The sequence below is a fragment of the Saccopteryx leptura genome, chromosome 3 (assembly GCF_036850995.1).
Source record: "Saccopteryx leptura isolate mSacLep1 chromosome 3, mSacLep1_pri_phased_curated, whole genome shotgun sequence".
Taxonomy (NCBI): Eukaryota; Metazoa; Chordata; class Mammalia; order Chiroptera; family Emballonuridae; genus Saccopteryx; species Saccopteryx leptura.
Window position 1 is genome coordinate 331091030 of NC_089505.1, and position 27545 is coordinate 331118574.

Below are 27545 nucleotides of genomic sequence, written 5' to 3' on the forward strand. Positions count from 1 at the left end.
ACATGGGCAATGGATCCAAGTTATAGAATAGTTACAATGAAATAATAAAAAAAGTATACTTTAAAGTTAATAATTTAGTAAATTTGTTCATTTAAAAAGCAAACATCACCATTATGACTAATTGCCAAATTCCATGAGTTTCGCTGAATGTGTGAATCTTGCTGCTGTGCTATTTTTTGAAACAGGTGACCAATCCAAAATCCCTCTATGTTTCTGGATATATTACTAGGAGCTAAAATTTTAGGCAGTATAACTTTTTTTTTTTTGCAAGAGAAATAAAGATGGAAGAGAGAGGGACGGACAGAAAGGAAGGGATAGAGAGGAGAAGCATCAATTCTTTATTGTGGTATCTTAGTTTTTCATTGATTGCTTTCTCCTATATGCCTTGACCAGGGGGCTACAGCCGAACCAGTGATCCCTTGTTCAAGCCAGCGACCTTGGGCTCAAGCCAGTGAGCATGGGGCTATGTATATGATCCCACGCTCAAGTCAGTGACCCTATGCTCAAGCTGGCAACCTCTGGGCTTTGAACCTGGGTCCTCAGCATCCCAGGCCAATGCTCTATCCACTGCGTCATCGCCTGGTAAGGCGGAATAAAACATTTTTATTGAAAGGTAAGATCTATAAACATATTCTTAACAAAAATGTAAGTATCTGCCACCAGCAGATTTGTTCTGTTGTAATGCTAGACTTACTAGAGTTAAGTGTTACACATGTGCAAATGTGTCATGGCTAAGAAAAGGATTTGCTTAAGTGTATATGTATTTGTATATGTGTATATGTGTGTGTGTATGTGTGTATATATATATGTGTGTATATATATAAATGGATATTTGCTAAAATTACAAGTGAAATAACTTTTGATATCTAACTGAACAAGAGGAGGAGAAATAAGCTAAATCCCATAATACATACTTATCATTATTGCACATATCACTTTAGATTGGTGAGGTAAGATTAGATATATGCAGTGTATTTATTTACAATATACTTGTACTCATGAAAACTGCTTAGTCACTACTTACATGGTTTCTGCCACACCTAAATTATGATCTTTCACAATAACAGCTCTGACTGGACGAGGTGATGTATATACCCCTCAGTGACCTCTCTGTACTGGCTGATTGATCTCCTTTAAATGCTATAAATGAGAAATGTATATGCTAAGTATATTAGCAGTCAGTAATACTGTAGTTGCTAATGGACAGCTATAATTTGGTATAAAACTCCTTAATTAAATTTCTGTTACACAGGAGATAGGCTGGCAAAGAAGAATTTGGATAACTTGTTACCTTACTTACTACAAGGTAAAATGTCCATTATGAAAAAGAAATAATTCCAAAATGTTAGATAAAGCACATTATCTTCTTAAGTCCATTTAGTCTTTGAAAACTAATATAGTCATTAAAAAAAACTGGACTTTTTCCAAAGGGCATGATACTGCTATATATACCTTTACCTAAATAATATGATGATTAAATGGAGACTGCTGTCATGGATGCATTTGTTTGAATGTGAAAAATCTGCATTCTTTTTTTTTAAGTGAGAGGGGAGATAGTGAGACAAACTCTCACCTGTGCCCCAACTAGGATCCACCCCGCAACCTGTGTGATACTCAATCATCTGAGCTATTTTTAGTGCCTGAGGCTGATGATCCAAAGAATTATCCTCAGTGCTTGGGGCTGACGCTCAAACCAATCCACCACTGGCTGTGGTAGTGAAAGAGGGAGAGAAGGGGGAGAGAAGCAGATGGTCGCTTCTCTGTGCCCTGACCGGGAACTGAACCAAGGATGTCCATATGCTGAGCGATGCTCTATCCACTAAGCCATCCAGCCAGCCAAAAGTCTGCATTCTTAATGTTTACCACAAACCCAACGCAGTTGATGATCACTCTGAAGGTCAGTCAGTTCTTCAACAGTTCTCCAGCTACACTGGCAGGCATATGCTCGTGCTCCTTTCTTCTTTACCAACTTTGTTTTTAATTTGTGGAATTCTGGCATGTTGTTCCTATTATTAAAACATGAATGTTTTAGAATAGTGGCTTTGTCAGTGCTTAATGACTTAAAATTAAGTTCTAATTGCATTAATTTCCTATCTTTATGACACCCAGAACACCAAACATCTTAGTTTCCCTCATACAAAAATACAGAAGATATGCTTTGTGTTCTTTCTGATGATATTGCTTTCGTAATGAGTACTTTTTAATAGTAAGTCTCTAGGTCTATTTGTTAAGGCTGTTTAGAACTCAATGACCTAAAAAGCTGAAGAATTATTGATTTGTCTTATCAGAGATGGTATATGATATGAGAATAGAGTGAAAAGGATGGTAGTTCATGTCCTACCCCAGATACTCATTACTTCATATTCTAAAGCCTACAATGTGGCAAATGGAGGGGATATAACAGGCATAAAAATAATAGGCTTCTGATGGGTTAACTATAGAAATTTTTCATGTATATAGAAAAAGTGCCTGTTATTTCTATGTCTTGAACTTACATATCTTTCATTTTTTAATGATGTTATTTACTTTTATAGTATCAGCAACAAAATAAATGCCTATCCTACATTAAATGACAATAATGTTAAAATAAATCAGTGGGAAGGACCATCATGAAAAGTGATAACCATCTGACTTGATGCAATTATAAAAAATGACTAGAGCAGTTAATTAAGTTTAACTACTTAAAAGGCAATTATGATTTTCATGATAATTCATGTCCTAGATTTATGTAACTATTCCACGGAAGAAGAAAAATGAAAAAATTCAAAATGAAATGATAAAAAATGCAAAGTAAAACGATGAAATACAGTATAAACATTTATAAATGAGATATAGTCCTGTCTTTGATTTTTATGTCACTGCAATAGAAGGCAGGCTGCAAAGTGCCCTCTGGTGGCCGACGGACACTACACTCAGTCCTGTATCGTACAAAATCCGGGCATAATTTAGAAGTTTAGAACCTAACAAAACCAGAGAGATTTTCCAGATCAGTTGTTTGATTTCAGAAAACTGAGACTTTGATGAGCTAAGTGATTTAGCTAAAGTTTGCAGGGAGTCAGGAGAAGAAATGAATCACCTAAGTTTTATCAGAGAAAAAAATCCACAAAACTAAATGTGTTCAATGAAAAACTAAATGTTAAAGAAAAAAATGTTCTTTATGCAATATGCAATATATATTGACAAATTTAACATCTGATACCTGATTGAATCCTTAATTAGATATTTTAGGAGTAGGAATAATGAAAGCCAGAAAACTAAGACATTTCAAATAATTTTTAAGAAGAACATATTTTAAAAGCTCAGAAAAAAATAATTTCCTTATTTCCCATACAGAAAATGATTTAATAGAAAAATAAAAACACTTTATTCAGCCATTATGGCACAATGATAAATTATAGATTATACTTTTTAGAATGTTCTGGAGTTTCACTCACTTATAAAAAAAGGACCAAATAAACAACTGTACACTGTTTCTTTGTATAACCAACGTTCAGAATGATTCTACTAAAAATAAATGGCTCCCCATGTTCTGCTGGGCATTCCATGGCACTCTGCAAACCTTTTAACTTGCTTTTGGTTACCACTTACTCCTGAATTCCCTTAGTGACTATTGCCTGTCCTCCTCAAGTGTTCCATCTACCCTCCGTTCCTTTAATTTTAGCAGATCGCATCCTCACTCACAAAGCCAGACCATCAGATGTGAAAAAACTTCCATCTCCTAGCTTTCCCCATGAATGCAACGAGTATCTTACCTCCTTCCACCCAAAGAGATCCTTATTTCTTTCCCACTGGAGTATTATAACATCTTTCAATAATCCCCATGATTCTAAACTGGCCTGGTTCCCATACATTCAAACTCTATTCATATCTCTCCCCTGATTAAAAGCTTTAGTGATTATCCACTGTCTAAAAAAATTAATCCAGACTCCTCTATTGCTTTCCTGGCTCTGCTCTTTTTGATCTCTCTTTCCTACTATCATTTACTTTTTCCATCTCCTGTCCTTGTATCCACATGTGGCTATACCTGTGTCTTTAAAAATACCCCCTAAGCCCTGGCCAGTTAGCTTTGTGGTAGAGTGTTGGCCCAGCATGTGGAAGTCCTGGGTTCGATTCCCAGTCAGGGCACACAGTAGTAGTGCCCATCTGCTTATCCACCTCCTTCCCCCCTCTGTTTCTCTCTCTCTCTCTTCCCTTCCCACAGCCATGGCTAGAATAGTTTGAGCGAAGTTAGCCCTAGGCACTGAGGATGGCTCCATGGCCTTGGCCTCAGGCACTAAAAATAGCTTGGTTGCTGAGCAATGAAGCTGTGGCCCAGTCAGGCAAAGCATCGCCTGGTAGGTGCTTGCTAGGTGGGTCCCGGTTGGGTGCATGAGGAAGTCTGTTCCTGCTTCCTCCCTGCCTCACTTAATTAAAAAAAAATACCCCGTAAATAATACCAGTGTCTATCTTGTTTGCTAGGCAAACTCCAAATTATTCTTTAAGACTCTGAGGCTTTTCCTGATACCTCAGGGTGAAGTGTATCCACCTGTCCTTTGATAATCTCTTTTAACCTATCTCCACTATCATAGTTATCACCTGGTGTCACTCCCTTCAAACTGCATTACTTGAGCATAGAAATTGGGTTCTACTCATTTTGTGAGCCCAGTATCTAAGAATGCCACAGACTAGGTGCTAAATAATGTCTGTTTGATAAGGAAACACTAATAAACTCTACAATGATTGGCAATGCCTGTGCCTGACTCTGTGAAAAAATAAAGCTTCTCTTCCTCATGAATAAATCAAACAAAACCAGGCTGCCACAGATCTACAGTAAACCAACTGACATTCCTGAGAACTCCAAGACACTGTAAGTTCCTCAAATACCAACTAAACCACCAAAAAGCTTCCTTGATGCCTATATTCACTCCAGTTTTAATATTACATGCATTCTATTATCCTATACTAGTTTTATAAAAATTGATGGTTCATCTTGCTGACATATGGGGATTACTAATAAATAATTAGATTAACTAGAAGATAGTATCTTGCAGAGGCTTTAGAAAAGCCAGAAAAATACAAAACAGATATAAAATTAAAAGTTAACTTTTCAACTATAGGATTAAAAATAGGTTAACCTGACCTGGGATTTTGGAACTCCACTAGGCTTTATTTGGATTGAAGACTGTGAAACCTCTTAAATTATAATTTTCCCATGTATTTGTACATTTCAATTGTGTGTGAGTGTGTATATGTGTGTGTGTGAAGAGGATTCAAAATTTCCAAAAGATTTTCAAAGCAGTTTCTGATGTGAAAAAGTTTAAAAACTATTAAATTAGAAGAAACTCCTAAGGATTTACACGAGAATGACTGTGGGAAGAGGTGTGGAAGACTCACACTTTTCTTTATGCTAATAGAGAGTGCTACAATATATCCTGATTACTTGCATCTGAAAATACTGTCTTTGTCTAGGCACAGGTTAGGGGCCAAAAAATGCAATTTTTAACTAAATTTTTATTTAAAAATGTAAATATACAGTTTAAGTACATTTTTATAACTTACGACATCATCAAAATATTAGGTGTCAGTAGTGTATAAAAATGTATAAAATGCAAAAGAACGAGTAAGACTATCCTGACCACAAGGAGGGAGGCAGACATATATCAACCTAAGACTTTCAATCTTATCTTACACAACAGATACAAAGTGCTGTGGACACACAAGAAAGGATGAATTTACTTCCAAGTTGAGAATGGTAAGGGGTTCATGGAAGATACATAATGAATTGTACCCCGAGGGACAGGGAGGGTTGAGGCAGATATAATGAGAAGGTGTCCCAGAAGGTGGAGAGCTTGCACAAAGTCATGGGGAATGGTAGTACTGAGTAAAATCTTGTGAAGGTGAAAAGTACATTGTGGAAAGACAAAACTGAATGGCAGAAACAGCTGGATCATGGAGGGGCTTGGATGCAATACTAAGAAATTTGGGCATGATTCTGTAAGCAGAAGGGTTCTGGGTAGAAGAATGGCATACTCTCAGTTATTATTTAATTCTCAGTAAGGAAAAGATGGTCTAAAAGGAGAAATTGTAGGCAGAAAAGTCAGTGAAGAGGCTGTATCTATCCATACTCTTGTCTATAAGTACCATGTCCTTACTCAGGCTGATAGTAGACAGATGAAAAAAAATGAGATGGATGAGAGAAATATTGAAGAGGTAGAGGCCACACAATCTGACCAAGTCCACCAAGAGACATTATAGTGAAATAAGAAATATAAAGTTATACTTGCTATATTTTTACAGTGAAATTCTTTAGAAGCATACCTGAAAAACAGATAATCGCATGATTTGTCCCACATATAGTCATTGTAGCTTACTACCCAGAAATCACATGCTATACAACGCAGATGGTCACACACTCTGTTTAGAGAAAAAGAAGTGTATATTAAAGATGATTGGTATTTTTAAATATAGAAATATGATGATTTATTCATAGGATCTACTATGTATTACAAATTACTGAGTAAACAACAAAAAAGTAAAGATTAAACTGATGATAAACTTTTATACTAATGGATGAATTATATACCTAAACTTTCAGGTTAAATTTTACACAGACCTATTTCACTAAGATCTTACACACTGATACATATATGCATACATGTACACTGTACAGATAACAAAGAAACAAAATGGAACATCTTCATATTTGAGATCTAAATTTAATCTATAAATTCCCTCAATACCTTTTATTTATATAATTTCTATTTAATTACTATGAAACACTATTGTATGAGGACTCTTAAGCCTGCTATTTTGTTTAGAGATATTAATAAAATTATATTCCAAAAATTCAAAGGCAGTTGATTTCATTTTAACAAGCATAGTAAATATAGCATTTCATAATTTAAAAAAAAATCTGTTCTTGGTTTTTAAAATAAAAGTGAGTATAATTCTCTGTTGCTTTAATTATAATATGATAAGGACATAAATATAATTTTACATAGAAAATAACATTACTAATAAAGCATTTGCACTTAATAATAATAATAAAAAAAAAACAATGGATATGTAGATCTTTTAGCTCAATGGTTTTCAAATTGTGCCTGAGAAAGATCTTCACTTAAGCCAGCTTCTTTAAGTGCTGCCTTTCCTTTTGAAATTTTCAAGGATGCCTTTGCCTTTATCGCAGATTTTGCCACATAATTTTGAAATAAATCCGTCTCCCCCTTAAGCTACTTAAATCCTGGGACAGTATCTTATTTGGTTCTGTTTCCCTAGCACAGGGGTCGGGAACCTATGGCTCACGAGCCAGATGTGGCTCTTTTTTTTTTTTTTTGTATTTTTCTGAAGCTGGAAATGGGGAGGCAGTCAGACTCCCACATGTGCCCAACCGGGATCCACCCGGCATGCCCACCAGGGGGCGATGCTCTGCCCATCTGGGGTGCTGCTCTGTCGCAACCAGAGCCATTCTAGCACCTGAGACAGAGGCCATGGAGCCATCCTCAGTGCCGGGGCCAACTTTGCTCCAATGGAGCCTTGGCTGCGGGAGGGGAAGAGAGAGACAGAGAGGAAGGAGTGGGGGAGGGGTGGAGAAGCAGATGGGCACTTCTCCTGTGTTCCCTGGCCGGGAATCGAACCCGGGACTCCTGAACGCCAGGGTGACACTCTACCACTGAGCCAACCGGCCAGGGCCCAGATGTGGCTCTTTTGATGGCTGCATCTGGCTCGCAGACAAATCTTTAATAAAAAAAATAATAATGTTAAAAATATAAAACATTCTCATGTATTACAATCCATTCATTTCCTACCGCTCATGTTCATGGTTGCGGGTGGCTAGAGCCAATCACAGCTGTCTTCCGGGACAACACCAAACTTTTATTGGATAATGCATAACGTACATGGGTCGTTATATGGCTTTCATGGAATTACATTTTAAAATATGTGGTGTTCATGGCTCTCTCAGCCAAAAAGGTTCCCGACCCCTGCCCTAGCAGTTGGCATTAACGGAGTCATTCACTTATTTAAAAAATACAGGTTAAGGAAACACAGTTATGGGTATGTGAAACAGAGTTTTTTGTATAATTATTAATTATTGTATTATTTTCCATATGAATAACTGTAAACTTACTTTTGCCCTATCCTGTATTTATTGAAAGCCTCCTATGTGCTACTGAGATTTTTGTCCTTATAGAGACTATATTGTAATGAGAAAAGAAATAAACAATACTCATCACAATATTAGAAGGTAAAATAATGATTCAAATGAAATACGTTGAGTAGGGAGAATATAATTGAAAGTATAAGGAGAGAGTGGTCTGCAAAAGACTCTCTGAGAACATGTATTTGAGCAGCTTAAACGGAAGTGGTAGCTGGTAAAAGAAGTGGGGTTAGGAGAAAGTTTAAGAAGGGAGGAAAAAGTGCATGTCTTTATGCTGATGGCAATAGCGCAGTGAAGAGCAAAACATTGATGATGCAGGAAAGAGGGCAGAACTTCTAGAATTGTGCTTAGCACATAATGGGTAATTAGTGAATACCAGAAGAATTCAAATGCCAAGCAATTCTCAAAACCTGTATATTACATAGTGACTTTAGGAGTAAAATGATAATATATGACAACTTTTGTGAATTGCTGCTGCAAACAATTTGATTTGTGTAATAATGTGATTTACTTTAAAGAAACCTCCATTGCCTGAAGTATTTAAAAACAAGAATCAATATATATATATATTGTCATCTAAAAATGAAAAGGAAATAAGAGTTTTTAAGATACCAAAAACAAAGTTAAAAATAGAGTGGAAGGGAAACATTTTCAGCACATGGTCTAATACGTATATTATACAAGAGTGTTTACAAATGACAACAAATAAAGAAAAAGCTTAAAAATTATTCAATTTCACTAACACAAGTATTATAGAATAGTAGTTAACATTTTAGATTCTGAACAGATTGTCTAGGAGGTTCAACTAATGATTCTATTTACTAGCTGTGTAACTGTAGTCAAGTAACTCAGCTTCTCTGGGATACAGTTTCCCTGTATGTAAAATGGGGATACTAAAATTTTTAAATATCTCTTAGAATTAGTACGAGTTAATATTGGTAAAGTGCTTATAACAGTACCTGGCACATAGTGTTTGTGGAAAGGTAAAATATAACAAATAATTAAAATTCAAAGGAACAACAAAATAAAATTTTAACCAATTTAAGTTAGTAAAAAATAGCCTCTCAGACATTTCTGGTGACTATGTGAACTGCTTTAACCTTTGCGATTATTTTAAAGTTAAAATTATCCCTAGCTATGGTACTAGCAATCCCAGTTTGGAAAAGCTATGGTATATAAATAAGAGCACCAATATAAACATGTATCTTAAGAATTTCTACTGCAATATTGTTGAAGTGGCAAAAAAACAAGATATCACTTAGATACCTACCAAAAAGGGAAAAGACTGAATAACATGCAGGATATTTATACTATGGAATAATAGGCAGCAGATAAATGAGAATTTATCTACTGTCCTAGATAAGGTAAGAACATGGAGGGTAATATACTAGGTAGCCCACACTGCTTGTCTCAAGAATGGTGGGAACAGAGGGGAAGGAAGGACATTATCATCTTTTTCTTTATACATCTTTCAAGTCTGTTTTTATTATTTTCAATAATGATACAATCTTTCTGCAATTAAAAATAAAATAAAACCCATACTTAGATATTTTTCACTTATTTCTCTTAAAATTCAAATATGGTAATTTCAGAACTGCAAATCTTTCTTGGCCTACAGTTTCCTTTGAGAATAAATGCTTTCTATTCTTAATGTTATTATTAATCATAACAATAACCAAACAAGTTGCATAAACAATTCTATTTCTTCTTCTTCTTTTTTTTTTTTAGAGAGGCAGGAAGAGAGAGAGAGGAACATGGAGCTGCTTCTGTGTGCGCCCTGACCTGGGGATGGAACCGGCAACCTCCGTGTTCCTGGACGACACTCCAACCAACTGAGTTATCTGGCCAAGGCTTAATTTGTTTCTTTTAGAGACAGAGAGAGGAAGGGAGTGAGAAGGGAGGGAGAAGAGAGAGGGGAAGGAAGAGAGAGGGGATGGGTAAGGGAAGCATTCATTTGTTGTTCCACTCAGTCATGCTTCATTGGTTGCTTTCAGTGTGTGCCCTGACTGGGGATTGAACTCACAACCTTGTTGTTTCAGGACAACACTCTTAACTGATTGAGCTAACTGGCCAGGGCTATATTTTCTTAAAAACTGTTAGTAATTTATGAAGTTGTATTTGTAGATATGAAATGCAACACAATTATATTCATACACATTTGATTTAAATTTTGAATGTACAAGTCAGGAAATAGAAAATGATGTTCCCAAAGCTGCCATAACTTGCTTTCTTATGCATATGTAGTTTATTACATGACTGTACAGAGTGTTAACTTTAATGCCTTAATACATAAGTGCAATTGGGCTGAATTATTGCTGTTGTGGGAACCATAATTTTGAATTTCCTGACGTTTTGTATGTGTAAAATCTCAACCATAATGTTAAATACAGCTTTTTAATTTAATTTAAAATTTAGTAGTTTATTCAAATCTATTCACACCACCACATTTTCCTACAAACACTGTCCTTTGAGAAAAATAAAACTAACTTGCAGCTAAGAAATCATTCTGCTGCTACGATTCAGTCTGTTAGATCATAATTAGTACCAGTCTATGGAATAATCCAGTCTTGCAAGTAGTTTAAAAAATAATTAGGAGTAAAATTCTATTTGGCTTGAAAATAACGCTTTGGTTTTATCTGTACCTTATTAATGCGACCACACTTCCTGCTACTACTCTTTTTATCCCTTCCACCAACCGGGTAAAAGACTCAAATCTTAACACTCTAAAATCATTGAGTATTACTCCCGAACCAGAAGTCTACCCAGAAATCAAACAAATAAAACACATGGAAAATAGGTAGAATAGACTCAGTTTCATTATGCCTTGAGCATGTAAATCAGTATTTATTTTCAGAGCTTAAAAATATTTCTCTTTCATAACAACGTACAACTATAGCATATCTAAAATAAGTTATGATCCCAATGAAAAATAAACTATCAGGGTTCTTTCTCTAAAATATGGAGGAACTAGAATATGAAGGTGTTATCAACAGCTTTGTCCCTTTGTCCAGCCAATAAATAAAGTCTTTTATTTATTTATTTTTTTGAAAGAGAGAGAGAGAGAGAGACAGACAGACAGGAAGGGAGAGAGATGAGAAGCATCAATTCTTCATTGCAGCATCTTAGTTGTTCATTTATTGACTGAGGGGGCTCCAGCTGATCCAATGACCCCTTGCTCAAGCTAGCAACCTTGGGTTTCAAGCCAGCGACCATGGGGTCATGACTATGATCCCAGGCTCAAGTTGGTAACCCTATGCTTAAGCCAGTGAGCCTGCGGTCAAGCTGGTGACCTCGGGGTTTTGAACATGGGTTTTCAGCCTCCCAGGCTGACATTTTATCCACTGTGCCACAGCTTAGTCAGGCAATATGAAAATCTTTGTTGAAGACATTAATACCCCAAAACAGCCCAAAGTAGTAGCCTTATGTCCAGACCCTGTGGTTCTCAAACTCTGTCAGATCTACACAGTAGATTAGGGAGTTTTGATGTTTGGACAGCTGGAAAATAATAGCAGCTGTAGTAGCAAAAACAGTGAAGATCTTCCCTTCTTACAAAAGTATACATGGCCTTCTACAAACTGGTTTACTAGAAAGCAAAATGAAGCAGAAATCAAGTTACACATTTGAGTCCTTACTTAGTAGATAATACTTAATGTGACCTTACACAAGGAACATTGCTTGGGGATCATTGTTAAGGTTCTCCCATAGTCATTTAATTCATTGAATTTTGTCAATTCTAGATTCTAAATAGCTCCAATGTGACACCTTTTCTCTACAGCCACTGCCACCACTCAGATCACAGCTACCATTACATCTCTTTCCTGGACCACTGTAACTACTACCTGCTGGCTGGTCTCCCTGGGTCCTCTCCTGTCTTGCCCCTCCACTTTCCAGTCCATTTTTTATTGAGTGCCAAAATAACTTTCTTTAGAAACAGAAATAAGATTAGATGACACCCTCTGCTAAAAACCAACCAACACACCAATCAACCACCCACCCACCCACTAATGGCTTTCACTACATATATGACAAACTTTCTCTAAAATCTTCTAGAGGACTATGGGACCGCAAACCAAATGTCCCTCAACTACCTCTCCAGCCCCATCAAGAGCCATTCTTTCCCCCATTCTCTATGGCAGGGGTCCCCAAACTTTTAACATAGGGGGCCAGTTCACTGTCCCTCAAACCGTTGGAGGGCCGGGCTATAAAAAAAAACTATGAACAAATCCCTATGCACACTGCACATATCTTATTTTAAAGAAAAAAAAAAACAAAACGGGAACAAGTACAATATTTAAAATAAAGAACAAGTAAATTTAAATCAACAAACTGACCAGTATTTCAATGGGAACTATGCTTCTCTCACTGACCACCAATGACAGATGTGCCCCTTCTGGAAGTGTGGCAGGGGCTGGATAAATGGCCTCAGGGGGCCACATGTGGGCCGTAGTTTGGGGACCCTTGCTCTATGGTCTAGCTCACTGGGTTGTCCTCTGCTCCTCCAACACTCCTTCCCAGCTTACAGATAAATTTAACCTGGTGTACTCTCTGGCTCCAATAGTCCCCTCTCTTAACTCCTACTAATTTTTCATACTGTAGTCTGATTTAATGTTACTTGCTGAGGGAAGCATTTTTTAACCTTCACCTTAGATAATTGGGGTGCCAATTATCTAAGCTTATAGTATTCTGTACTTTCCCTCACATTACATATTATGTGAAAATTAAACACTTATTGGTAGAATTATCTGTTTAAAGTCTCTCTTCTCATCTAGACTGAAAGCTCACTGAATGCAAGGAACTGTCCATTTACTTGTACACCATGATGTATTCACTCAAAACCTAAGACTTGAAAAGCAGGTAGTTAATTAACATGTGTTTGATGAGTTTAACACCAGTGCCTCAATTTCTTCATTTATAAAATGGGATTAAAAATTCTTGCTCTAATTGCAACTTTTTTTTTTTCCCTGTGGAGTGGGTAAACCACTATGCATATATAAAAAGTGCTCTGGATAGTATAAAGTCCTTTACACATAAAATGTTTTACATGCACATACATGAACAGGTATGTGCTTCTCTTTCCGTGGGTGCTGATCTGTGGCACAAAAACGGTGACTGACAACCAGCATCTTTGTAATGGGTAAGGAAGAAAAGATCTGTATATATAAATATATATTTACTTGTGCATAAAAATGCAAATAGTCTGTTTTCTGCTCCTGTGTAGAAGGTAGGAATGAGGTTTGATGGGTTTGCCATTTTGGATCAATATTATGCGCAGGACCCACAAGATATATACATATATAAAAAGCAAACTGTTTTTTTGCCTACTGAAATTCTATCCAGAATAGGTTCTACATTAGAACCAAACCAAAGGACATGGAAACAATCAAAGTGTCCCTTGATAAAGGATTGGATAAAGAAGATGTGGTACATCTGTACAATGGAATACTACTCAGCCATAAGAATTGATAACATAGTGCCATTTATGACAACATGGATGGACATTGAGAACATTTTACTGAGTGAAATAAGTAAATCAGAAGAAACTAAGAACTATATGATTTCACACATAGGTGGGATATAAAACTGAGGCTTATGTATGACAAAAGTGAAGTGGTCAGCAGGGGGAGGGGAATATGAATTAGGGGGCTGAGGGAAGGGTGTAATGAGGGACAAAATATATGGTGATGGATAATAATTTGACTTTGACTTTGGCCTGATGGATATACAACATAATGAACAGTTCAAATGCTATAGAAATGTTTACCTGAAACCTATGTCCTCTTATTGGTCAATGTCATCTTTTAAATGTAATTTTTTAAATAAAATTTTTTAAAAAAAGGACAAAAAATCATAATGAAATGTTTACTTTTTAGAAGAAAACAAAATTTATTGTCATAAAGACCATTTTTAAAATCAGAAGACACCGGTCAGCAAACATTGCTACATACTTCCTGAGATAAAATGGAAAGGTAAAAGCAGAATATAGGATTCCTGCTGCTGAAATATAATAATTTCCTTGGAAACGAAAATAATTTAGATGAGTTTCACTGAGTTGACACAGGTAAGTCAGAATCGATAAAAACCAGGCTATATTTTTCTCTAACGGCAGTCTGGACCTTTAACTTTTTGTGTAGACACTCATCACCACATGATGATGTAAGTACTCTCAATTATTATTTACAACCTGTACAAGTAGGCAGCACCCCAGTGGACTGCTATTAGCCTGTCTACCGTGTGGTGTTACTGACGCAGGCTTCCCCAGACTCCCAACTTCCCTCGGGTCCTACAGTCTTTTTCCCCAGGGTTCCTAGGCTCAGTCAACAAGACCACAATGCTCCAACAATATATTTTCAGAATCTACATCTACTATATATTTAATATTATAGTTATCTCTCCTGAAATGTGGTCAACATACAATAATATATCTTAGTCTTCTCTTTCTTAACAAAAATTAAGTTTTATGAATGACAAAAAATAATAATCTAAGTAATTAGGCCTCTGCAAAGATAGAACCAAAGTATCAGGACAGTAGAAAGATTTGCTTAAAACCATTCTGTCTTCCCAATATTTGACAATGATAATGGAATATGCTAGGAGTATGAGGCTTGGGTTAGATGGCATCATGATCATACGACTGCCTTAAGTGAGACAATGAGTAAAGGAAGCAAAGGGGAAGAAATAAAGAAAGGAGGACATCTACCTTTTAAATATGTAAAATTAAGTGACTATGAGAACTTTCTGGGTACTTCAGACCCACAGCTTCTCATGCTGACAATGCGGGCAACGCGTCACATAGCTGCCTGGCTGCATTGCTTCGCCTCTCTTACCAACTGGCTTCCACTGCCAAGAGGAGAAAATGGCAAAGCAGAGCTCACTCTCCTGGTGTCCAGTGGAAACCACACAGGGACTGGAGTGGTCCAGGCACTTAAAGTGGGGCTCAGAAAAAGATATCAACACAATTAACAACACAAACCCAACATCACAGCATTTAATAGCTATCACTCAAGAATAACGAAGATTTCAGTAAAGTGCTCTAGGATTGGCTAATAAAATATACTTCTCATTATGAAACAGACTCATGACAAGATAAGAACTATGTTTTAACAGCAGGTTATCAATCTAGAAAATGTAATAAGAAAGTACAGTACATTTCTGATATCCTACCTCTGTGAAGTGGTTGTTCCAATACCACATGGAGCAGTGCTTCCCCCGAGGTACACAGGGCTGCAGCTAGACATGTTCAACAGATGGGAGAAGATGAAAATTCCAACAAAAAAGAAATATGAGAAGTTAATTTAACCTTGTTGACTCTATGGTCTTATAATCAAATTGTGTACTTTCCTGAACAAGCCAACTGCTTTAAAGAGGAAGTCTTTATTTCGGGATCACTGCTTTATTGGATATAACCTGTATATTCAGGAACACTCAAGGAGTTAAAATGAGTCACAGAAAAAAGTGTTTGCCAAATAATGTAAGGGACAAAGTAAATATTGAAGAATATAACAGAACATTAATTTTGAGAAACTGTTCACACTTTTTTTTTCACATGGCAGAAAATTATTTACAATAGCAATAATCCCCCATTCAAGTTTCTTTACACTAAGGGGTCACAGACCATAAGAACACGGAAGACATTGCTATTGGTCTTTCTCCGGAAAGCCAACCAGTGCTTTGTTGTTCAATGTCACTATTGTTTAAATGGTAATAAAATCTACTAGACTATGCTCATAGTGTTTGCTCACTAGTGTGTATAATTTACCAAGGCAATCTCAACTTACCTTTTACCAAGGCCTTGAATGGAAGCTCTGACAGATGTGTTACCTGAAGATTTAGATTTTAATTTCTGTTAAAAAAACAAAACAATAAAAGGCCAAGAGTAACTTAGATAATTGTAACATGAAAACTAATATTCTTTTTTTATAACAGGAATGTTTTTAAATGACTTAAATAAAAAAATGTGTATCCTTTTAAAGTTTTTGAAATAAAACTGATCAAAACCTTTTTCTTAAAGGCAAAGGGAAGTAGACCTCCCTGAGGAATTTACAAATTACTTTGCTAACTTTTAGTCTAGGAAATTGATATACTGTCATTATTAGCATGCTAAGATTTAGAGTCACTTTATAATTCTTCAATTAATACTAGAGTAAAATGATTTAATACGAAGGACCTTCTATTTAAAACTTCATCCTGAAAAAATTCAATTGAGGAGGAAAAAAACCCTCAGACCCCTTTTTAAAGTCCATAAATGGTACTCACCTGAACTAAAAATAAACTAACCAAACTCCTGGATAACTTCAGGAATATTAATTTTGATTAAATGGAAAGGTATAAACCAATAGGCAATTGAGGAAAATGAAGTATTACCTAGTCAAAACCATACAGTAGTTCCTATATGGTTACATAACATCATCATTAGCAGGCATTTATTAAGTGTTAACTGGTATATGGTACCAAACAACATAAACCAACCTACATACTAGGACCACCGCCAAGGAGAGGAAGTGAGATGGAGAAAATGTAACTTAAACTATGCAGAGACATGCCTGCATTTTATCTAGTAGGTGAGGAAATTTAATGGAGGCAAAAATATTTCAATTTACTATTTCTCTTAACTTTTTTTTATCTGATGTTAAACAGAAATGGAAAAATTTGGGGTGCACATTTCAAAACTAATAATGTGCATGAGTCTCTCTGTTTTACAGAATATGTTTCATGTACCATCCAGATTCATGCTTATAACTCAAAGCTGGCATACTGTGATGTTTACTGTTGTCTCTGGGCTTTTTTTGTGTGCATCTAAGAGCAGTTCAGAAACACAAAATGGTTGAGCAGTAGGGCTCTACGCTCAAGAGCATGATCTGGCCTCTGCGGGTAAGATGAGCATGAACCAGCTATTCAGACACCTCTTTTTCTCATTCAGTCAATGTTTTGCATTGATCTGCTCTCTTTCAGAAGTTTATTTGGGTTGCTTTCTCCCTTGCAGAGTGAAAAATTGGATAACTAAAAAAAGGAGCATACAGAAGTACATAAAAGTTTACTTTTTCATGATTGTAAAAGTTACTTTTATTTCAGATTTGTATATCTTAAAGCGAAGCCAGAGAAATATTTCCTTCTGCTTCTGAACTGCCCTGAAGAAATATTGCCTCACATCCAGATACACATCCTGTAAAAATGGATAAGTAATAAATTGTTGAGATAATCAATGAATCACAAGAAAATCATGTAGTTCCCTCCTCTACTATTAATTAAACCAACCTTGCTATTTGGCATTTTATAATACACTGTTGTTCGCACAGCATTCAACACCATTCCTATTGGGTTAACATGTTAATCACAGGCCATCAGCTTATTAATTTACCTCAGATGAATTAAAAATGTTAAATTTAGAGAAATAAAAATCTTAAAATCTATACTAGTCATTTTATTTTTCGTCTGGTTGACAAAAATGTAAGTGGCCCATACCCATATCCATATCCTTACTATCAGCACTGCCTAGTGATTTTCAGTCCACTCCTTGCTTTAATCTTCTCTACCTTTTAAAAAACCTTTTCAGACAGTCAAGATGATGACATAGGTAAATATGGTACTCAAATCCTCCCATAACCACATCAAAATTATAACTAAACTACAGAACAACCATCATTCAGAAATGCCTGCAATCTAGCTCAATGGAAAGCAGTCCATTGAGGGATTAAAGGGAAAAGCCACATGAAGACGGGAAGGAGAGGCAGAAGACACTGAAGAGGCTGGACCCATACTCATGTGTGGTTTAAATTGGGAGAAATTTCTTGGCCATGGAGGTTTCCCCATAAGCAACAGATCCCAGACCCACCCAGGCCCACCTCCCACCAGTCCAGGAATCCAGAGCTAGGAAGAGGAAGTCCCCATAACATCTGGCTATAAAAACCTGTGGGGATTGAGGCTAAGGGAGACAGAGGACTGCAGGAGCTCCAAGCAGCTCCTCTTAAAGGGCCTGTGTACAGACTTAGCTGGACTCACTCATTCTGAGCTCCAGCTAAGAGGAGCTGGGGCACCAGCTTGAAAGGAACCAGGGACCTATGGGGAGAAACTGGATTGTTGGGCATCAGGGCAAGGGCTGGGGAGGCAGCTTTCTGCCAGACAAAAGTACTGGCAGAGGCCATTGATAGGCACCACATGTGAGTTTCTATCAACCTGGCTCAGAATGTTCACTCGTCCTAGGTGATTCCCTGAGATCCCACACCATCCAACTTTCTAGCCCACCTAAACTGTTTTTTACTGGCTTTACCATATGAATGGCCTGTTTTGGCTCATACTTCGAACTTTCCTAAAATCTCTCAAACAAGAAGCATCTGGCCTCTGCATTCCCCATACCACTTGCTCAGTAGCCCCAGGCCTGGTACTAGCAGCAGCTGGACTTGGCTCACAGCTTGGCCTCTTCTGGGTACCACCAAGTCCAGCACAAGTTGCAGTCATCTGCTCATCACTTCGTAATTTGTGCTGGGTGGCCCCAAGCAGGGCATAGGCAGTGGCTGACCTTGAACCTCCTGGGAGGTCCCAGAGCCAGTGCACCTGGTAGACAGAATTAGACCATGCCAGATTACAACCCTACCAACTCCACAAGCAATATACTCAAGGGGTGTAACTGGTGAGCACCAAAGCCCCATGAAAGCAAGTCTTGCCCTGCAGAAGTTACTTCTGCTGCAGTTACAGCCAGTCCTCAAAGCTGATTGGCCTGGCGGAGCGGGGGTGGGGGTGGGTGGAGGATCAATTCCTCCCAGTGATGCCAAGCTCAACTATAAGAGGACAATGCACAGAGCCCACACAGGGGATCATCTAGAGTGCCTGGCTTCAGTGACCGGAGAAGCTGTGCCACTGGGCCTACAAGACACCTACTACACAATGGACACTCTACAAAGTCTGGGAGATAATAGCAGCTCTACCTAATACATAGACACAAACACAGGAATGCAGAGACAAAGAAACATGTCCTAAATAAAAGGAGAAATCTCCAAAAAAAGAACTAAAAAAGGAGGTAAGCGATCTACCTGACAAAAAGTTCAAAACACTGGTTGTAACGATGTTCAAGGACCTTAGTGAGAAATTCAACAACATTTGCATCATGAGGGTGCCAAAAGGCACAGAAAGAGAAAGCAAGAAATTGAAAACCCATTTAAAAAAATGACAGGAAACTTACCTACCCTGATAAAGGAAATGGATATACATGTCCAGGAAACAGAGTATCAAACATGATGAACCCAAAGAGGTCCACACCAATACACATCATAATTAAAATGCAGAAGGTTAAAGACAAAGAGCAGGGGTCCCCAAACTTTTTACACAGGGGGCCAGTTCACTGTCCCTCAGACCGTTGGAGGGCCGGACTATAAAAAAAACTATGAACAAATCCCTATGCACACTGCACATATCTTATTTTAAAGTAAAAAAACAAAATGGGAACAAATACAATATTTAAAATAAAGAACAAGTAAATTTAAATCAACAAACTGACCAGTATTTCAGTGGGAACTATGGGCCTGCTTTTGGCTAATGGGATGGTCAATGTGCTCCTCTCACTGACCACCAATGAAAGAGGTGCCCCTTCTGGAAGTGCAGTGAGGGCCGGATAAATGGCCTCAGGGGGCCGCATGCGGCCTGTGGGCTGTAGTTTGGGGACCCCTGACAAAGAGTATCTTAACAGCAGCAGGAGAAAAGCAGTTTGTTACCTACAACGGAACTCCCATAAGACTGTCAGCTGATTTCTCAACAGAAACACTGCAGACCAGAAGAGAGTGACAAATATTTAATGTGATGAAATAAAAGGACCTATAATCAAGATTACTCTACCCAACAAAGCTATCATTTAGAATTGAAGAACAGATAAGAGCTTTCCAGACAAGAAAAAGCTAAAGGAGTTCATCATCATCAAACCAGTATTACAGTTGTCCCTCACCATATCATGGTTTACTTTTTGCAGTCTCACTGTATCATAGATTTTTAAATTGTATATATCTAATTTTGGATCACGGATTTTTTGCTATATTGCAAGATTTTTCAGTATATAGATATTTTTATGTATTATTTTAATTATTTTTACGGTAAAATAAGCATTTTCTAGCCTAAAAATTTAAAAATATTAATTAAAACATATTAAAAGAATATTAATTCAAAATAAAATACTGTAATGCTCTCCTTGGCTAAGCAGTACATTCATCTCATCGTCATCACCTTCATCGATCGTCATCAGTACTGCATAGCTAATTCCTCATCATCTTCACCATTCAAGTTGTAGTATATTCACTGGTAAGTACCCATACAGAATTTTATGTGTTGTTAAAATTACATAGGTTTAAGAGTGTAAAAAGTGTTTAAGAGCGCATAGGAAGTGTTTAAAAAGTGTGAGAAAGGTTAATAACAGTGTGGGAAAGGTTTATAGGAGTGTGGGGTTTATAAAGCCTTAAAAATATATAAATAATAAAATAAATATAAGATAGCTATTTTGCAGATTTTCGCCTATTGTGGGGGTTCTGGAACCTAACCTCTGCGATAGACGAGGGACCACTGTATGAAATGTTAAAGGGTCTTCTTCTTTTTTTTTTGAGAGGAGAGGAGATGGTGAGACAGACTCCTACATGTACCCGGACTGGGATCCACCCGGCAACCCCTGTCTGAGGCCAATGCTCAAATCAACCGAGCTATCCTCAGTGCCTGAAGCTGACACTTGGACCAAGTGAGCTATCCTGTCTATGCCCAACCATGCTTGAACCAATTGAGCCACTGGCTGTGAGAGGGGAAGAGAGAAAGAAGGGGGAGAGGGAAGAAGAGATGATAAGCAGATGGTTGCTTCTCATATGTGCCCTGACTGAGGGTCAGAACCAGGACGTGTGCATGCTGGGCCAACATTCTACCACTGAGCCAGCTGGCCAGGGCCGAGGGTCTTCTTTAAAAAGAAAAAAAAACTCTAAAAAATATGAACATTAAAAAGGCAATAAATATATATTTATCAACAATTAAATCTAAAAAACAAAATAAATGAACAAGCAGAACTGATACAAACTGAGAACATTTTGATGGTTGCCAGACGGGAGGGGCTTGGGAGGAATGCATAAAAAGGGTGAAGGGATTAAGAAACACAAACTGGGTCATGGGGATGTAAAGTACAGCGTCGGGAAAACAGTCAATAATATTTTACTAACTATGTATGATGTTAGATGGGTATGAGATGTATCAGGATGATGACTTAGTAAGTTATATAATGTCTAATCACTGGGTTGTACACCTGAAATGAATATAATATTAGATGTCAACTGTAACTGAAAAATAAAAAAATCTCTTTGGTATTTTTTTAGTTTTTCAATTTTTTTTCTTTGTGGTTCTTGTAATTTAAACATTCATTGGTCTCTTTCTTTAAAATCTAACAAATATATTTGGCAACTACCAAAATGGTAATAATTAAAGTATATAAATTCTCATACACTGATGGTAAGAAGAATATAAATGATATAGCACTTTGGCAATAGGTAAATAAACGGACAATGAGCACACCTTATAACCTAGCGATTCCTCTTCGAGGTTTTTACATCCTAGAGAAACTTCTGTACATGGTAAGAAGAAGAATGCAAAGACAGCTGATGAGGCATTGTTTGTAAGAGCAACAACTGGGCATAATTTAAATGTCCATCACCAGGGAAGTGGATAAATAAATTGTGGTGGAATTATATATATAACAAGCTATTATACATCAACAAAAATTGTCTATAGTTACATAGATATGTAATAAAAGAATAAAAGTATGAATAAGAAGGATAGTGGTTACTTCTGGGAAGAAAGACAATAGAGTAGGATTTGGAGAGTTCTTAAACTATAGCTATAATTTTTATTTTAAAAAAATCCAGAAAAGCAAATAATGGCAAAACATTAATATATGTTCAGTAAGAATGGTATATATGTGGCTTTTATATTATTTTATGAGCTTTTCAAAACATTGATATAGATACATAAGCATTTAACATATTAATAATTTACTCATGGATCATGTGATAACAGCAATGGCATTGCATCTGAGATGCTAAGCACAGTCCTATATGAAAGCTGTTTGTTTCAGTCTTTCAGAAAAGCATTCTCTAGGTAACCAGCTTCAACTATGAGTTGACTGTTGTTCTAACAGCTTCCCTAATTTCATATTCTTGCTCAGAAATGAACAGCAAACATATACTGAGAATTTCTAATAATTTATTTCTTCTATAACTCTAAGCAGAATTTATTTAGATGACAGTATTTCTCAATGCAAAGGAGTATAGATACTTATGCATTTTATGGGTTTTCAGACTATTCTAAACATGCCTTAAATAATGAAAAAAATTACTGCATATTTATAACACTTGACTTACAAAGGATTTTTTATCAGAGCTGGGCTCTTCAAATATTTCACTAATAAGACTGTCAAGATCATCTTCTTTTTTAAATCTTTCTGTTGATCTGAAAAACAAAACAGCTAAAGCTTAAGAGCATAGAAAGTCAGCCAGTAACAAAAGTTTTATTTAAATAAAATCTATTATTAGAGTTGATAACAGAAGAACAAATGTAAAATTAGTTAGTTTTTTCCTGCTTTGGACATAGCCCAAGTTTGTTGAGACAAAAATATAGGCTGTCAGTTACAAACTTACATACTTCATAAAATACATTTAAAGTTATGTATACATCATCTTCAAGAGAAAGAGGGGCATGTACTTTGAAAATGTCAACCACTTAAAGAATATAAAATATATACAATTATAATGAGAACCTGAAAATTATACACAAAGAAATTTTAATTAGTCATTCTAATTATTTCCCTAAGGGTTTCATTGCAAGTGAAACAGATCTTTTCAGTAGAGGAGCCAAAGGTTATATTATCAAATGATAAAAAAAAAGCAATATTTATTTGGCAGAATGTTTAGAATGTTTCAACTACCTTTCTACTCTCTCTAGGTTAAGCAATAACAGGATTGATATAAACTGTTACTGCATGGAACTTAATAGCTAACATTTACTGAATATTTAGTATATAATGAAGAAACAGGGACTGAGTGATTCAGACACTCATTCAAGGTCATACAAATAGTGGAGAGGCTTGGAATTGAATCTAGGACAATCTGTATACCTAACACTAAGCAAAACAAACTCGTTAGAGTTTGTATGTTACAGATGGTGTACATCAACCTCATAACTTCATTGGGCAATTAGATTATTTTAGAAGACAGGTTTTTTAGTCAAACTCCAATTTTAGAAACATATTTACTCTAAAAAATTCTAAGCATTAGGACTATAGGCCTTCTTTGTTATTGTTTGTGGAAAGATAATTAATCTGATGTAAGGAAATCCAGACTGCTGCCCAACAGTGAATGCCTGATTCCTTTTTTCTATTTATTTCCAAGCTTTGGTCTGCACTTGTTCCCTCTCTAACTTTTATCCTTAATGTTTGCTGATCTGTACTGGCTTCTTCTCTTGATTTATAAATAGGCTTAAGACTTTGCTCTTCAAAGAAACACTCCAAAAAAACCCAATAAAACCCTCTTGAAGGTGCCACTCTCTCTAACCTACTACTGAGGAGAAGTCTATATCTATTATTTCTACTTCCTTAGAAGTATATTGGATTCAGCATCAGCTAGTGATCTGGATGAGGGTTTCTCAATCTTAGAACTGACATTGAGGGCCATACAGTTCTTTGCTGTGTGTGTGTGAGACAGAGAGTGCTGGGCTACCGTTCATTATAGGATGTTTTACAGTGTCCCTGACTTCTACACATTAGATGTCAATAGCACACCCTTCCCCAGTTGTGACAATCAAAAATGTCAAGAAACTACAAAATGCCTCTTGATTGGTAAAATCATTACTGGTTGAGGATTACTAATCTAGCTTAAAAGATTTAACCTCTCTGAACCTCAAACATTTTATCTGTAAAAAGGAGATCTAGACAACTATTTAAAACTTCTTTCAGGTGTAATTTCTATTCACTATACTTAATGGCCTTTCTCAGTTCCAATTCTTTTTAATCTTTCAGAAGCATCTAACATTATTGGGTACCAATTCCTTGAATGTCCTTTATGACAGCAGGTTCCTAAAATTTCCTCTTGAAATTCTCTCTTCCTTTGGTTTTTATGATATGCTCCCTGGGTTCTACTCTCTCACTCAATTTCACAATTTCAAGAATCAGATGCATTCACATCCTACCAACCTAACCAGTGCTGTTAGGGATCCAAACTGTGAGTTTACGTAAAATTCTGGTCTGTTATTAGATCACACAATTTCATGATGCCTATGTTTGCCTATGCTCTGCTACAGAAATGAAAAAAGAAATGTTTCATTGAGAAATCATACAAATGTTCAAGGACAGTGTAATATATTTTCATTTTTTTGGTCTTTTGATGCTGCAATAATCTTAATCAAAGGTTAATATGTATATATATTTATTAGTTCTTCCCCTAACTTTGCTTCTTATAATCTAATCTTCATTTAAGATAGTTTCTGTCAAAAATAAAAGGCATATTCTAAATAAAAGAAATATAAACACTTGAAACCCAGAATTAAATGTGAAAGCTTAAAATATAAAAGCTTAAATCTTGACCTACAATGTCCTGGTAAAACTGAAAATATGAGCTTGATCAAATAACTCTTTTTCTGACTTGGTTTGTTCAATGAAATGGGAATGAGAGTATTCACCTCATATGGTTGTGGAGGCTAAATGAAATAACATCTATAAAGCACTCAGCATATAGAAAGGACTCAATAAATATTGGCTATTATTACAGCTATGGAGGTTAGGATATTATCTGTACATATTCCCATCTGTATTACCCTCAACCACTTTATTACTATTGCAGTTTAACCTACCTCCCTCAGTCTTTTTACATTCTTTTTATCTTTTTGAACACTTAAAAAATTGTATGTTTTGACCACTTGTTCCTGGTATCCAAATGTAGCATGATTATTTCTTTTATTATTTTCAAAGCTATCATTTTAAGAGACAATTTCAGTACTTTAAGTCATATAAGAAAAAGATACAGTCTACATCACTATACAACTGACAGGTAGTCTCCTGTAAATCAATTAATTCATAATATAAATCGGTTCCTAATTTTTAAAGATGAATTTTGGCCCAGGACAAAATTTTAATGTTTCACATTAAATACCAGGTAGGGATTGTATTTGACTAGGTTTAGGGCCTTTGCTGCTGTTGCATAATTTACCTTTACAACTAGATTGCCAAATAAAAACTTTTAACACATGACAACAGTAATGGTCTGCTACAGCTTTTATAAATGTATTACTGAAAAATCTGATGTAGTAAGGTGGGATGTGGTGCTAGAAGCATTATGGATGGATTTTAGTAGTACAATAACAGACTAGAGTGAGAGGCATAATAGGACCTGCATTTGAGGTGGGCATCCACCTTAGCAACCCTTTCCATTTTAAGAAGCCTGATGCAAGACATTCTACCCTTATGCACACTAGTTCAGACAAACAGGCTCCGGAAGGCTCTTTATTAAATTCTCTCCATTCCCTAAAGGAAAGAATAAAAAAATAAAAGAAATCACAAGGTAACACTGTTGTGGGATAGGAACAGTAAATGTGCTGGGAATGAGTACATAAGAACGTCCAGCATTCAAGATAATAATGTACAAATTGATGAGTGATATTTGTATAAACATCCAATCAAATGAGCGTTAGCCTATCAAAGTAGTCACTTTAATTGGCTCTACATTTTTTAGAATGCTGCCGTGTTACCTAATTTTTAGAATTTGTATCTTAACTTTAGAATCTTTTCAATGTATTTAACTGCTAAGGGTAAATTTCCGTAAACAATTAAGTGTCATTAGAGGTAAGTCTGGTAAATTCGGTAACAAGTTGAGTAATAATACTTTTGGGAAATCACACACATGCACACCAAAACAATACGATAGATGCAGCCATAAATTAACAAGAATGCTTTTCTTGGATTGGTCCAAGGCTCTGTAATTTCGCAAGCGTTTCCAAGCGATTCCAGCAAGAGTTAGTGCAGAGGCTTCCCAAGGCATTATTTTGAAGGACAATTCTCTTTTTGACGCAAAAATTTATTTTTGGGAGTGAGGGGGGAAATGAGAAGGAGAAGGAAGTCTTCTTATTCTATAAAACCACTGATAAATTCGAAAGGCAGCTTTTCGGATCGAAACCCCAAAGAGAAGAAATTTTCCCAAATTCTCCGAGCTAAAGTAAAACAAAAAGCAGCTAATGACAACAGAACGGTATGATTTTTTCCTCCCAACACTTGGTCCTAGGATTAGTCTGCTTGGGGAATAGTCAGAGGCTCAGGCTCCGCGTGCCGGAACTTCCCCGGGGAATGAGAACCACTCCTGGGCTCAGGAGAGGGCACGCCTCTTTCTCCACCCCCAGCAGGACCCCTGGGCTCTGCCCGGGTGAGGCCGCGGGCTCCCGGAGGCGGGCCCAGGGGCGGAGTCGGGCCTTGGTGAGAGGTGCCAGGGAGTGTGTGCGGCCCCAGGGATGGGGCACTGAGACGAACAGAAAGAAGAGCTGGAGGGGCGGCGTTAGGGCTTGGAGCAGGTTTTATCAGAAGAGCCCACCCTTCCCACCCATTAACCTGAGACTCTCTTTCTTCTTGGCTCCGTTCTGGTCGTTGCTGAGGATGCCGCTGCCGCAGCCTTTGGGCCGCTCAGCCAAGCCCAGACTCTCTGGGTCTAGTCTGCAAAATTTGGACTCAACCTCATCCAAAAGCTCATCCAACTCCTTCGCCATCTTGAACGGCTACGTCTTCCCCGCTTGCGTCGCGGCAGCACCCGGTGGTTTCCAGGGGCAACGCGACGAGCCGCTGCGCGCACCCTCAACCGCTCCCACACCTACGCATGCGCGCGTCGCTCGGAGGGGCCCCAGGCGTCGGGAGGGGTGGGCGCTTGACGCGCTGGCGCAGAAGTAGGTGTTGGGTGGGCGAGGTTTGACCGCCCAGGGCTTCCTGCTGAGGGAGAGTAACGAGCCGTACCTTCGGCGCGACCTTGTAGTGATTGATTTTCTGTAACTCGGTCCAGGCTGTTGGGCGCTTTTGGGTTCCATCTCCCTCTCCTGGACCCAGGTTGTCACTACAGTCACACTACTCGCAAGCTCCTTCATCAGCTCCTCTTCTGGGACTACTGAGTCCCTGTTTTATTTCAGCCATTCGTAAAGGCCTTTAATTGTCTGTGGAAAAAGGAAGAACTCTCCAAAACGAAAAGTATTCCTAGCAAAAGGCTGGCTTCCCGTAGTCGGCAGGATTCGAACCTGCGCGGGGAGACCCCAATGGATTTCTAGTCCATCGCCTTAACCACTCGGCCACGACTACTGTCGGTGCTAGTCTTACCAGTAAGATCTATATGGAATGTGCGTACAGGTGTTTGCCACTTTTTTTTTTGCATAGATTGGGAGAAAA

General features: G+C 37.2%; 1 protein-coding gene and 1 non-coding gene across 3 annotated transcripts; both read right to left on the minus strand.

Annotated features, from left to right (window-relative positions):
• Positions 1-276: 276 nt before the first annotated feature.
• On the minus strand, positions 277-27545 carry CFAP418 (cilia and flagella associated protein 418). 2 transcript variants are annotated; one of them, XM_066379174.1, is made up of 6 exons: positions 26727-27197; positions 22501-22588; positions 15910-15974; positions 15296-15361; positions 6298-6393; positions 277-2006 (listed from the first exon to the last, which is right to left on the minus strand). In XM_066379174.1, exons 1-6 carry the CDS (start codon positions 26879-26881, stop codon positions 1853-1855), a joined length of 624 nt encoding a protein of 207 aa, XP_066235271.1. In that variant the 5' UTR covers positions 26882-27197; the 3' UTR covers positions 277-1852. The 2 variants fall into 2 exon arrangements, with proteins under 2 accessions (XP_066235271.1, XP_066235272.1); XM_066379175.1 differs by lacking the exon at positions 6298-6393 and having other exon boundaries at positions 26727-27545.
• On the minus strand, positions 27377-27458 carry TRNAS-AGA (transfer RNA serine (anticodon AGA)). The gene has a single exon. It is a non-coding gene; the product is annotated as a tRNA-Ser (tRNA).

Bases quoted from the DNA above. Each gene is read 5' to 3' on its own strand.
- CFAP418 (XM_066379174.1), bottom strand. From the start codon at position 26,881: ATGGCGAAGGAGTTGGATGAGCTTTTGGATGAGGTTGAGTCCAAATTT. The intron at 22,589-26,726 runs GTTAATGGGTGG...TTTGTTTTTCAG, and splicing joins AAGAAGAAAGAGAGTCTCAG to ATCAACAGAAAGATTTAAAA. The intron at 15,975-22,500 runs GTAAGTCAAGTG...TTTTTTTAACAG, and splicing joins GCTCTGATAAAAAATCCTTT to AAATTAAAATCTAAATCTTC.